At 43.9% G+C, this 12364-nt stretch overlaps 1 protein-coding gene across 2 annotated transcripts in view; it reads left to right on the top strand.

Annotated features, from left to right (window-relative positions):
* LOC119169596 (cell adhesion molecule Dscam1-like) overlaps nt 1–12364 on the top strand; it is a 212616-nt gene that overhangs the window by 146958 nt on the left and 53294 nt on the right. For both annotated transcript variants that reach the window (XR_012893883.1, XM_075887259.1), the window contains exons 8-9: nt 4481–4658; nt 5178–5407. Coding sequence is in view for 1 of the 2 variants with exons in the window: in XM_075887259.1 (XP_075743374.1) it covers nt 4481–4658; nt 5178–5407 (408 nt within the window). In the remaining variant the exon portion in view is untranslated. The remainder of the gene's footprint in view (nt 1–4480; nt 4659–5177; nt 5408–12364) is intronic.

The raw sequence follows: 12364 nt of genomic DNA, 5'->3' as shown, positions 1-12364 counted from the left end.
TATATTTATTCTTCCATAGAATGTTTCTTAAAGCTTTCGTGATGTCCCCAGAGAACTACACAAAGTGTGACTCCTGTTATAGGCTTCGCTAAAGGTACTTCATCGCTCCCGTGATGCGCCGAAGTCGGTGTTACTTTCTGAGAGCCTTTTATAGTTAACAAAAAGCGAAAAAATGATATTGTCCTAAACAAAATGACATCGCTGGGAGGGGGGGGGGGTATAAACAGAGGGAATTGACGTCTAGTGCGTACGGCGGCTTGCTTAGCGTCGGGGTAGCTCAGAAAAATAAGTACAGCGGGCGCTTCGAGAAAGTGAGAGACAGCAGTGTAGCCTATAGAGAGTATACTATCGCCGTATTTTGGTTTAATTACACCCAATTTCACAGAGACAATGAAAATTAAAGAAAATAAGCCATGAACCAACACTTCACTTGTCTGTGTCCCCTTGCTTCGTCCTTCGTTTATTTTTTTCACGCTGTTATTGTGTTGTGCTATAAAGAGCATTAGGAAAATTCACTGCGGGCTCATGACAATCTATGACTACTATACATTATAGATAATAACGAATTCAACAATGTACTGCTTCAATTTATACACGAGTCGTGAATAATTGATGATTGATCGATATGTGCGGTTTAATATCCCAAAACCACCATAGGATTAAGAAAAACGCCGTAGTGGAGGGCTCCAAGAATTTAGACCGCCTGCGGTTCTTTAACGTGCACCCAAATCTGAGCACACGGGCCTACCGCATTATCGCCTCCATCATAAATGCAGCCGCCGCAGCCGGGATTTGATCCCACTTTGCGCGGATCAGCAGCCGAGTACCTTAGCCAATAGAACGCTTTGGCGGGGCACTTGTACACGAGATAGACCTCACACATCACACGTAATACTCAAGCACCTTTTCCTTAAGAGCAAGCCTGCATCAAAATAAAAAACGACTGAGCATCTGGCCGTAGTACAGAAATAGAACTGACAATTTTGTGAGTAGTCATTAGAAGATAACTGAAAACAGCACTCAGTATCTGCAACTCAGACCACCTTTTAAGGCTAAAGTTTTTTAGTGTTTTCTTGTCTGCTGTTTCGTTCCGTTGTTTTATCCACCAATTCGATTACCATGCTTAAACAGTGAAACAGATAGAACACAATCAAAAGTAAAACCAAGAGGCCGTCGGATGTGAACTGTTAGCGGTTCGTCGCGAGAGAAGCGGACACTGAAGAAGAGAAGAGGAAGTGTTTTTTTTTTAATACGAATTTCTGCCAACTAACTGAACTTTCAGTGATGTTGGTGCCTATTGCGGTCTGTTTCTCAGATGTCACAAACGTTGAAGCGATAACCAGTGCTTTTGTGGTGTCCCAATAAACTCTGTTTGATTCATTTATTGATATGTGGAGTTTAACGTCCCAAAACCACCATAATATTATGAGAGACGCCGTTGTGGAGGGCTCCGGAAATTTCGACCGCCTGGGGTTCTTTAACGTGCACCCAAATCTGAGCACACGGGCCTACAACGTTGCCGCCTCCATCGGAAATGCAGCCGCCGCAGCCGGGATTTGAACCCGCGACCTGCGTGTCAGCTGCCGAGTATCTTGGCCACTAGATCACCACGGTGGGGCGCCCAATAAACACTAGTGAAAAGTGTAGTGTGATATCGCTTTAAAAATTGCAAGCTACAAAGAGAGCTGTAAGCTATATTTGTTTAATTCACTGCCAGCTTTATCCGTGTATGCCGTCCTTATCAACGCATGCTGGTTGTGTATGAACTGCAAAAACAAAAACGCCATGCGGATCATGACGTTCGCACAATAAGGACATTGTCCTCGCCTCTTATTCTAAAAACAGTCCTTGCTGGCTTTGATGCCATCATTCCCATACCCGTCACTTAACGCGATTTGATATTCTTTTCAAGCTGGTGGTTTACGTCATAACCTTCATTATAAAAAAATATACCCACAAGCCCTTCCAATGCTATGCGTGAGTTTCCATGACAGCAATATCCAGCCCAATTTGCAACCACTGTTTGTCCTCTGCCTTTGTCTTGGGCTAACACTCTCATTTCGCTTTCAGATTTCTATATTACTCTACGTATTCACGAGTGCGTCCACACAATATTTCGAGAATAAAGGGAGACTGCCACGGGTATCTTTTGCATCAAGCTTCATTAAAGTAATCGCCATAATTTTCTTCATTGAATAGAGCGATCGACTAACCAAAGGATGGTCACTAGTCGCGGGCTGTCTGCCTCTGGAGTTTAACAATGGAATTCAAGTTTCATTTCCCTATCTAGTAAGCTTTCTGTAATTGCCAATTTAGGTCTCTTTCTTGACGCAATGTGAAAAGATAAACATTGGCTTCGTACATCTAACGAAGCCTCTATTTTCTCTTTTCATCGTTTCTTCCTCAGAACGATGTTATATAAAAAGAGCGCGAGATAAGAGTCTCAATGAGAGCTGCGTCGTGTGCTATTCTATGGAATAAGTTGTAATATGGGAGCTTGCTGATTTGCCGAGGCATTGTGTCCGGCTCCAGAATAATAACTGGCTCGCAATCTCAATGGGTGCATTGTGAGCTAGCGTTTGTGACGTTTTGAAAGGTTCCAAAGTGCGAAAGAGGGCTCTCATTCATGGGTGAAACGTTGTTTTGATGACATTGGCTCATCTAAGCCAAAGAAAAGCCTTTCAACGAGGTCCGCTGTTGAGTCAACAGGCCCGTTTTCGAAGGTTTAGAACCAGTGCACAGATGTGAAAAGACTGCACATGTCTGAACCCACACAACTTTTGTTATGTGTAGCAACGCAATGGCCCTCCTCTTCACGTGTCAAAAGGATCCCTTTCTTCTACGATGAGTTCTCACCCTCGTATTCTAGAACGTCCCTTCACTCAACGCTCCACCTTCACTTGAGAAAGCCGATGGGAGCGCCATCTCTGGGCAGGACGAGCCACTGCATATCAGTGACAATTCGCTGCTATTCTTGAGTAGCGCAGCGTCATTTTCATCCGAGCAGCGGCGCAGTTGCGCAGCTCCGTCAAGTCAAGGGTGAAAGTCGAGTCGAGGAGCACTTGTGAATACGGGGGTTAGTCTTGGTATTTCTACTCATAGTAACACGAAGATGAAATACACAAGCAGGCACGTGTCTCCATGCTCGACATTACGAAAGAGCCAGCACAATTTCACAGTGCTTTGCTTTCGCGCGGCCGAATACCCTGGAGCCGTTGAACATAAGAGAAAATCAGTCGTTCCCTACCTATCCCACCTAATGTATACACTGCCACTTCTCAAAAGGAAGACGTCATTGCCTCAGATACGATCAACCAGTGATGCTTATGTGCCTTACCTTGTCCTATGACAATGTCATCGAAGCAATACGATTGCTCGTTAGTTCTCATCATTATTATTTCCAACAAATAAAAAAAAAACGAGCCCTTAAATTACACTACCCTCTTTAACGAGATTAAAGGCGTCAGCAGAGTCAGATCAGAAGCATATTCAAGAATGGCAATTGTCTTTTTTCAAGTTGTAACATGAACAGTAAATTTTTGTTGATTATATTTTTCGCATAGGTGATATATTAACCTTCCAACATAATGCAGAAGAAGAAATTAAAGCTGCCATAAAATTTTTTTATTTCCGTTTTACCAATCAATGACAATTCTATGTCTTCGTCATGTCGTCTCCCACGTCGTTTGGGATGTGTTGTTCACTGGTTTCTCTCTTTTTTGAGCATTTAACTATTATAAAGACATCGCACCTCAAATTGAACAATCTCGGACTACTTACCTCTAATAAGCAACACGTAAAATCTTTCAAGCATGCGTGTACGATAGCTTTCTTGAAGAAGTGAACATGTTTAAATGAAGATTCAACCGTGTGACAATACGAGATTTTAACCCCAGTAGATTTTTCATGCTACCTGGCTGCTGAGATTTTAACCCCAGTAGATTTTTCGTGCTACCTGGCTGCTGCTTCGCTCATTCAAAATGTTCTTGACAATTTTCACAGACATTGACATATTTCATTACAAGTAAGGTTAGCGTGCCTTAAAACTTAAAATATTATTTGGTTGTGTTTCGATGCAGCCTAGCGAATGTCCATTTTATATTTTGCACACACACACACACACACAAACACACACACACACATACACATACACACACACAGACACACACACACACAAACACGCGCGCGCGCACGCGTCTTCCAACATTTATTTTTTCTGCGTGATGTATATGATCTTCTGCCTAATAAATTAAAGCGTGGGATGTTGTAATGGTCAAATATTGCAAACTACAGGAAGGTAAAATACACAAGAAGCGACGCTGCCTGTTTCACTGTTCGGTAAATAGCGCATTTCTGTGACAGTGTTCACGAACCGACAAGCCCACCGAAGAACCTTAGTCAACTCAAGTTACATGAGTATGCAAGGAATGCAATCAGACGAGTAACACTTCCTTTTTACCATCTCTTATCATCTCTGCAGAGGACGCGCCCGTTTTTGAGCATGTGTTTGCTGAGCGTCAGGTGCGGCCGGGTGGAAGCGTGTCGCTCAGATGCTCAGCGTCTGGCACCCCTCTGCCCCAAATCACGTGGTCTCTGGACGGAACACCCGTTCCAGAACACTACCATATCCGAATAGGGGACTACGTCAGCGGGGAGCGGTGAGTTAAGCCGCCTACATCAGTAATTTACGGTAGATAAACTTTTGGTCTTAGTCTTTTTTCCTTTAGAATTGACTCTGGTCTACCTTAAAAGTCACATCGAAACTTGAAGCAACCTTAAACGCATCATTAATATGCTTCTCACTAGTCAACAAAGGCAGCTGTGCTAAGCAATCTTTTTTTTTTCGTATGTGGCCAGCATAATTGATGTCTAGATGAAGCATTCTTGCGTTACAAAGACACACATGGTCCTGTGAAAAGGCTCTTGAGCAGCGCATGCCCTGTATGGCATACCTCATATGTCAGTTCTTACGACGATACTTTTCTTTAAAGCAATAATCGAGTAGACTGCGGCTCATAAAGACGAGTAAGCTGCTATCTGTAAAATGCTGAAACTGCAGCGGCAGTCATTGTAGGGTTTGGGCAATGAATATGTTGCACGAATAAAAATCAGTGGTTGTATGGCACGGAACTTTGTTTTGGTGTAGCTGAACATGTTGGAATTCTCTGTGTTCCCAGACTGGTTCATAGCTACGTAAACCTCACCGGAGTCCGAGTGGAGGATGGTGGCCTCTACAGTTGCGTGGCCCGCAACGGCGTCGGCCGTGTCTTGCACACAGCCAGGCTGAACGTCCTGGGAAGACCTCTGGTTCGACCTATGGCCAACATCACGGCACTAGCAGGACGCACGATGCGTCTACACTGTGCCGTCGCCGGACACCCGATACAGAGCATCGTCTGGCAGAAAGGTGAGTGCCCACTTTACTCTAACGACCTCCTAGGTTATGCAATCTTATGATAATAGGTGGCTTGCACTGGCGTCACTGAAACCGTCATGACGGTGAAACGCATGATACGTGCAATGATTGTGACGCCATGCGTGCGTGTGATCGTTATATCACTTGCACTTTTTCCGCTGAATTTCTTTTTGTTCTTGGCGGACAGAAGGCAATAAAATTCTGGCTACGTCGTCATCTTATTATAGAAGGTCAAATGTGATGGGATTATGCTGAATTTGTGTCATCAAGGCAGCCATGTTGGGGAACCAGGACGTTATGAAGTCGTGGCCATAACGTCACGTGCAAGCTGTCTAAAGTCGGTTCATGCTATATATAGCTTGCACTGACGTCACGCACACAGCCTTGTTGCTGTACCAACAAGGTGAGACACCAACTTTGTGGTATCACGTTGGTGTTATCAGTACATCGCCTGCTGCTTGACTCGTTATTTACGCACAGAGGTCAAATAACGTTCTAGTGACGTCATTAGTGCGTGCTTATGCTGCCTTTACGTCCTCTATAGGCCACTATGCTACAGCCTTGTGTTGAGTTCATGACGTCACGTGCGTTCTATTAATACTCCTACTGCGACCGTGCATCACATAGTGACCACCAGCACAGCCCCAGAAAGTGCCACATTGGATGTACTTCGTAGATATCAGTCGGTATGGATTAGATAGAAAATTGTCAGTCCTTAGTTTTCTTTTAGACTTGAAATACTTGTACTATAGCTCAGAAAAGGTGTATGCATTGAGCAACTATAGTGCGGACGTTCTTGTTTCTCAGTGATTATGGCCAAGAAGCTACTGTTATGCTTGGTCTGCTTTGTCTTTGTTTTCGTCCTCCCACTCCACTAAAAAGTACAAGTGTTAACACATATTTGTGACAGGCCGCGATGTTTCGCCTTCAAGTGTTCCTTGTCCTGCAATCAATCTACAACTACCTCGAACGTTGTATCTTGCCATCAACACACGGCACAATAGACTGAATCAAATGGAAGTTTCAATGTGCTCCATCATTCACGTCATTCAAAGCCACGAAACAAAGTCTGATACTGTGCTGCCCATAAATGTTCTCATGACCTCAGAGGGGGTTCAAATTTATGCAGCGTATGCCCTATACCTCGAAATCTCTCGATACTCAACATGAACTTGGTGGCGCTTTCCAAACATTTCTTGTGCTTATGAACACTTCATTGAAAGTGTTTGTATTCGTTTCACAAGTACGCTTTAATAGACTTGACTGAAACGTATTGATATCAGGCGCGTGCATACGTCTCTACGAGCACATAGATACGCAACTAGGCTTTTTCCACGAATTATTGCCCAAGGTATACTATTACTGCAGCCTTTTGGTAGGAATAAAAAAAGAAATAACGTTCTCGTGTTGATTGCGTCTGTAGACGCCCCACGCACTAAGCCATCGGCGAGATTTTTTCGGCGTTGTGTGTCACTAGCAGAGTTCCAATATCCGTGCCGACGCTAATGGAAAACCCGGGAGATTTGAATTTCGTCACGACCGTGGCCTCAGCATCAACTTCATTCGGCTCGATTTCTGAGCACGTCGAGAGAAATTACGATAAGCCTCTTTTGACTTTTGTTACTTCACTTTTCGATGCTTTAAATTTTCTTCCTTCTTCACAACAAGACGCTGCGTCTATTTTTTCATCGTTCGTTTCATACGTCGTTCCAATAGAAGAAAAAGAAAAGGCTTGTTTTCTGTGATATTGTTTCATTTTTTTTTTTCTTCGTCCATTTTGGACCAGCGTGATATAATCGCCCTGATCGTGCCAATCTAACTTCTTCTGAAGGGCACTGGAGCAATGGCAGCTAGATGGGGGCCGGGGCAGCGTGATTGAAAGCCCTTTTTTCCCCTTGAATGGCTCCTTTTTAACGAGCTAATCGTTTTCCTTCGAAATAGCTTCGATAGCTCCAGTAACTCCCTCCCCCCCCCCTTTTTTTTTCAATCAAAAAATGCTGCTGTTGCTGTCCAAGTATGTCAGGCACATGGCCTGACCGATGTTTGCCTTGTTTTTGTTTGACCCTGGACTTCCTTTATTGTTTCTTTTTTGCCATAATCATCTTATTTATGTCTAATGAGGCGAAGAGAACGTGTTATCTTCTTTTGTTTTCAGCATCCAATCCCTGTTTCATTGATAACAGCAGTGCTTGAGCTTCAAAGTTTGAAAATATAAAGCAATGCGAAGCAATAAGTGTGCGTGCCTTTCCGACAGAAATGCTGGGCTTCTCAGATGGAGTGATTAGTCAATTGAAAAGCAAAGCTTTGAAGGCCTTGTCATTAGTCTTACTGACCGGCTAAAAGATGGAGTTTTGAGGATGAAGTACGCGTTATATACAGTTAAAACTCCATCAAACGGAACTCAAACGGAAATACATTTCAGTCTCCCGGAAAGCACGTGTAGTGTTAACTGTAGTCACCAACTACTATTAACGAAACTAAATATGCATGAAACCTATTTAAAATAGGTTTTACTGAAATTTATGAAATAACGCCATTTTTTCACTTATTCTACCACAGATAGGTTTTTCTTCGAACGGCTGCTCCAACACTGTAGCATGAAAACACCTAGGTACCTTAATCACATCTTTTATTTTGACGCGGTAGCACACCACACTGATACAACGAACTATGGACTCAAAGCATGACCTCCGAGAGAGCGGGCGCGATACGTGGCGCACCCGCCATCTAGGTGGCTCTGTTCAAACGTTGGTGGCGCTCTTACATATTGCAAGATCGTGCTGCCAACAGCGGGGTTTATTGACACTGTAGATGCTCTCGCCGTACTACATAGTGGTTGTTTTCGTTGTTTCATTGTTTACGCGACAAATGGCACGCATCATCTTGTATCTTGCTTGCACGGCCTGCTCACAGGCTCAATACGTTCGATCTGCACATATTTGCATAGCGGCAGCCTGTGGTAGCTTTGTGTCGCCATTCGCCCGACCGGCGTTGCCCAGACACGAGACGCTTCGTGTGCTCGCCGCTCTCAGAGACGTTTCACGCTCGCACGAGTTTGATGGCAGAAGACATAATGACACCATAGCTTTTTCGGGTTGCTACTTTGCAGTAATAGCTTTCGGGGGACTGAAAAGTCTTCCTAGATTCTACAGACCTCTTCGATTTAACAAAATAATGCGCGAGCATTTGATCGTTCAACCGAGGTTCAACCCTATTTTAACTTGCTTGTCTTGTGAGTCCACCGAGTTGAACGCAGATCTAAAACAAAAAAGAAATTGTAGTCTTGCTTGTCCGCATTGCAAACCTCTAAACTATCGGAACAACAGCAGCTGAGCAAATTAATTAGATATCTCCCTCTCTATCGTAAAGGTAAAGATAAAGTTTCATCAGGAGCCCCGCCGCGGTGGTCTAGTGGCTAAGGTACTCGGCTGCTGACCCGCAGGTCGCGGGTTCGATTCCCGGCTGCGGCGGCTGCATTTCCGATGGAGGCGGAAATGTTGTAGGCCCGTGTGCTCAGATTTGGGCGCACGTTAAAGAACCCCAGGTGGTCGAAATTTCCGGAGCCCTCCACTACGGCGTCTCTCATAATCATATGGTGGTTTTGGGACGTTAAACCCCACAAATCAATCAAATCAAAGTTTCATCAGGAGGTTATTTCTCTGATGTAACGGTTTAGCACTTATGTCGACCGCGATAGATATTTTCCTCTCAATAGTGGATATCAATAGGAAAAATTCTTTTCGTTACATTCAACATTCTCTTTCTAATCACAACTGGCTAACTTATCAAACGCTTCACGCTGAAGCATATTACCTCGCAGCAACCACAGCTAACAAGGGTAACCGAAAAGATCTTGGCACAAAAGTTGTCATTTTTAGTTACCAATGTTGAGAAATGTCTAGTGGTTTGCAAACAGGTGGTATAAAATATATGGGCTGTAAGACAAAATTTCAGCAACTTTGTCGCACACAAACGAAAAGCACGGTAGTGTTCGTAACGTGTTTTTTTAACGCAAATGCAGAGATGGGCGCGAAAGGGTGTTATCTACAAGACCATAAATGAACATACTTTTTCCCACATATTATACGTGTTCTACATTATGCAGACGCATAATGTAGAACACGTATAATACTCGCTGTTACTACGATAATGAGAACCTGTATTCCGAGAAAAAAAATCGAAGTTTCACCGCAAAGACAAACCTATAAAGGCGATGGTAAAAAAAAATTGAAGTGACAGGAAAAGTGAGGCATGTCGCTAACTCTTTCAGATCCTCCGATATCGTGTTACTCTAATAAGCATCAGTGTAAAGGAATACAGATTTTCCAGTACGTAAAGCTGATTTCGAGTGTATGTCTTGTCAACGCAAAAAAAGCAGTAAGAGTCGAGCTCGCGCAAGTGTACGAGCGTTTTGCTGATGTCTGTTGCGAAAATGATATTTTTAAATTCGTTATATTGAGGTTTCAGCCTATATCATTAACACGTTCGATACTTCGTTCTTTATTATCTCGTTCGGTGCGTTTTATATCCTCATCAAATAAAGTATACATGCGCAGAAACGTGTATTCAACAAGTTGAAAAACACGAGGCCACCAGTACACGGAAAATGAACCGGCGGCCATGAACTCGTTTTCGCAAGGAACGCTTCTACACACGGCAGCTTATTTTTCGTACGCGACGTTAACTTTCCTGAAATCGATCAAACTTAACGTACTACACGCGCGATCAGCGAGGCGTACGCATATCTAACCGGTAATTGTGCCGCTACCCACCGTGCCGTTCTACAGAAAGCGTCCCACACTATTCACGTTAACTAAACTACATGTTCCGAAACATTAATCAAGATGGGAGCGGAAAGATAGGGACACGCGTAGTGGTATAAGCAGGATGAACAGCGGAATTGCCTCAGACCGTGCTGGCCGACGTTTCGAAATGTCGGTCGGCGTGCCTGGGGCACTTCGACTGTTCGTCCTGCAGGTCCTGCAATAAATACTCAAGACATCCCTTAATGGCTGAATACACCTCGCATTTACTCTTCACTTCGGCTGACGTGCGCACGTGGCAAAGTAATTTTTTCGAACAATTTCGCGCCCCCAGCAGAGGTGGGCTGTGCGAGCTGCGGAATTTCAGCGGCTATACCACCGCAGATTCTCAGCGTTCACGGTCTCGCCATTAATGACGCGGCCAGTTCAGTCTTGAAGGCTGCTTATGGCTCCTTTCTCGCGCTGATCGGGCGAGTCATTAGCGCCCGACGGGAGCCGCCTTCGTTTGCGTTGCGTCCGCGCTATATCGCGGCCGCTTTCGCCTGTATGATGACTTTTATTGACTAATGAGGGAGACTCGCGCGCGCTTTGCTCGTTCCGTGTCGCTTAGCTTTGATTAGGGGAGAGCAACGGAGATGGGCACACACTGGCTCCAGCTTCCCTTTGGCGCGTGGATGTCAATTAGGCGCTCAACTAATGCTCTTAGTTAGCGACGCACAAATAGGGAGCCAGACAGTGTGACGGAATTTCGCACCTTAACTGTATGCTGTGTGCACTCTTGTTTTTTTTTTCTTCTTCGCAAAATGATATCTATCTCATTCGTGCAATATTTTCTTTTCGAAAGTCATAAAGCAGGACTATAGGGTAGCGAACATCATTTGTTCTCGGCTCCGGAACATCCGAAACACCTTGATAGATTTGAGAATGAAATTTTGTTGAGATCTGGCCGCAGCTCCCAAATAACAATTCTAAACGCCTGAGAATTTTCTCTCACAAGTTGTAATCTTCAAAATAATTTTTTCATTCAACTGCAGTTCTGTAACAAGGCGCAATACTAGAAATTCGCACACCTAAAACTTGACTGATTTGGCTCTAAATCTAATAATCCTACTTGCTCCCTGTCCTTCCTTCTCTTCCTCCTTCTCTCGAACGTAAAACTGTTCCTGATTCGTTCGTCTGCAGCAATACGAACATTTATGGCCGGTCGCCATGAAGTTTCTACGGAGCAAATTATTGAAGTATGGCGGGTATCGTAATTAGGATGAATCGGTGGCTTAACGTCTCATGGTGCGTTAAAGTCTGTAAACTTACAATAAAGAAAACCAAGAGTCAGTGAAGCCAAGGAAAGTATAGGGGTCATTAATTGTACTGTTTCAAAAGCATCGTAGCAATGATGGCATAGATGTGGAGAAACTGAATGGTACGAAAGAAAAAAACTGGCTACCAGTGGAGCCCGAGCCTGCATCCTTCGGATAATGCTACTGATGCTGTACCAACTGAACGACGGCGCCGGTCGTCCCAACATCCACTTATCGGGCGCTCATCTCTACGTAAACCTAGGAATGTAAGCCAGCGCTGCTCCTAACCATGGCAACGAGTGAACTAAGTCACGACTGTCACCGTAGCTCGATTGAAAAAGCATCGAGTGCGTTATACGATGGTTGCGGGTTCGATTCCCGCCCACGGACAGCAGTGTTTTTTTGCACTTTGTTTTCTTCACATCTATAGCATAAATACCATAGCGCTCCTAAAACAGTACATCTAACACCGTCTAAATCTCCGATGGTCTCATTATTGGCCGATTTTCATCAAGGTTGCGTCAAACCAAGAAGAGAGCCCTCGAAATTATCCTCCTTCATTCATAAGGCTACGGCGCCTCTGATAAAACCATGAAGCTACCATAACTCGCATGAACGACAGTGACGGTATCTCTTGTACCCTATGTCACTCTGGATAATAGCGACACAGGCTATATCATCGAAACCACAGTGAAAAATTCCGGACAATATCGAACACCAGTGTTTTTTTTAATAACGTACACTCAGAACCCTTAGTACACGGGCCTCTTTATAATTTCGCTACCACTTAATTCGCACGCGTATAATTCAGTGGCTACTATATATATATATATATATATATATATATATATATATATATATATATATATATATATATATATATATAT

The sequence above is a fragment of the Rhipicephalus microplus genome, chromosome 2 (genome assembly GCF_043290135.1).
Source record: "Rhipicephalus microplus isolate Deutch F79 chromosome 2, USDA_Rmic, whole genome shotgun sequence".
Lineage (NCBI taxonomy): Eukaryota > Metazoa > Arthropoda > Arachnida > Ixodida > Ixodidae > Rhipicephalus > Rhipicephalus microplus.
This window is presented reverse-complemented; position numbering and strand designations above follow the sequence as displayed.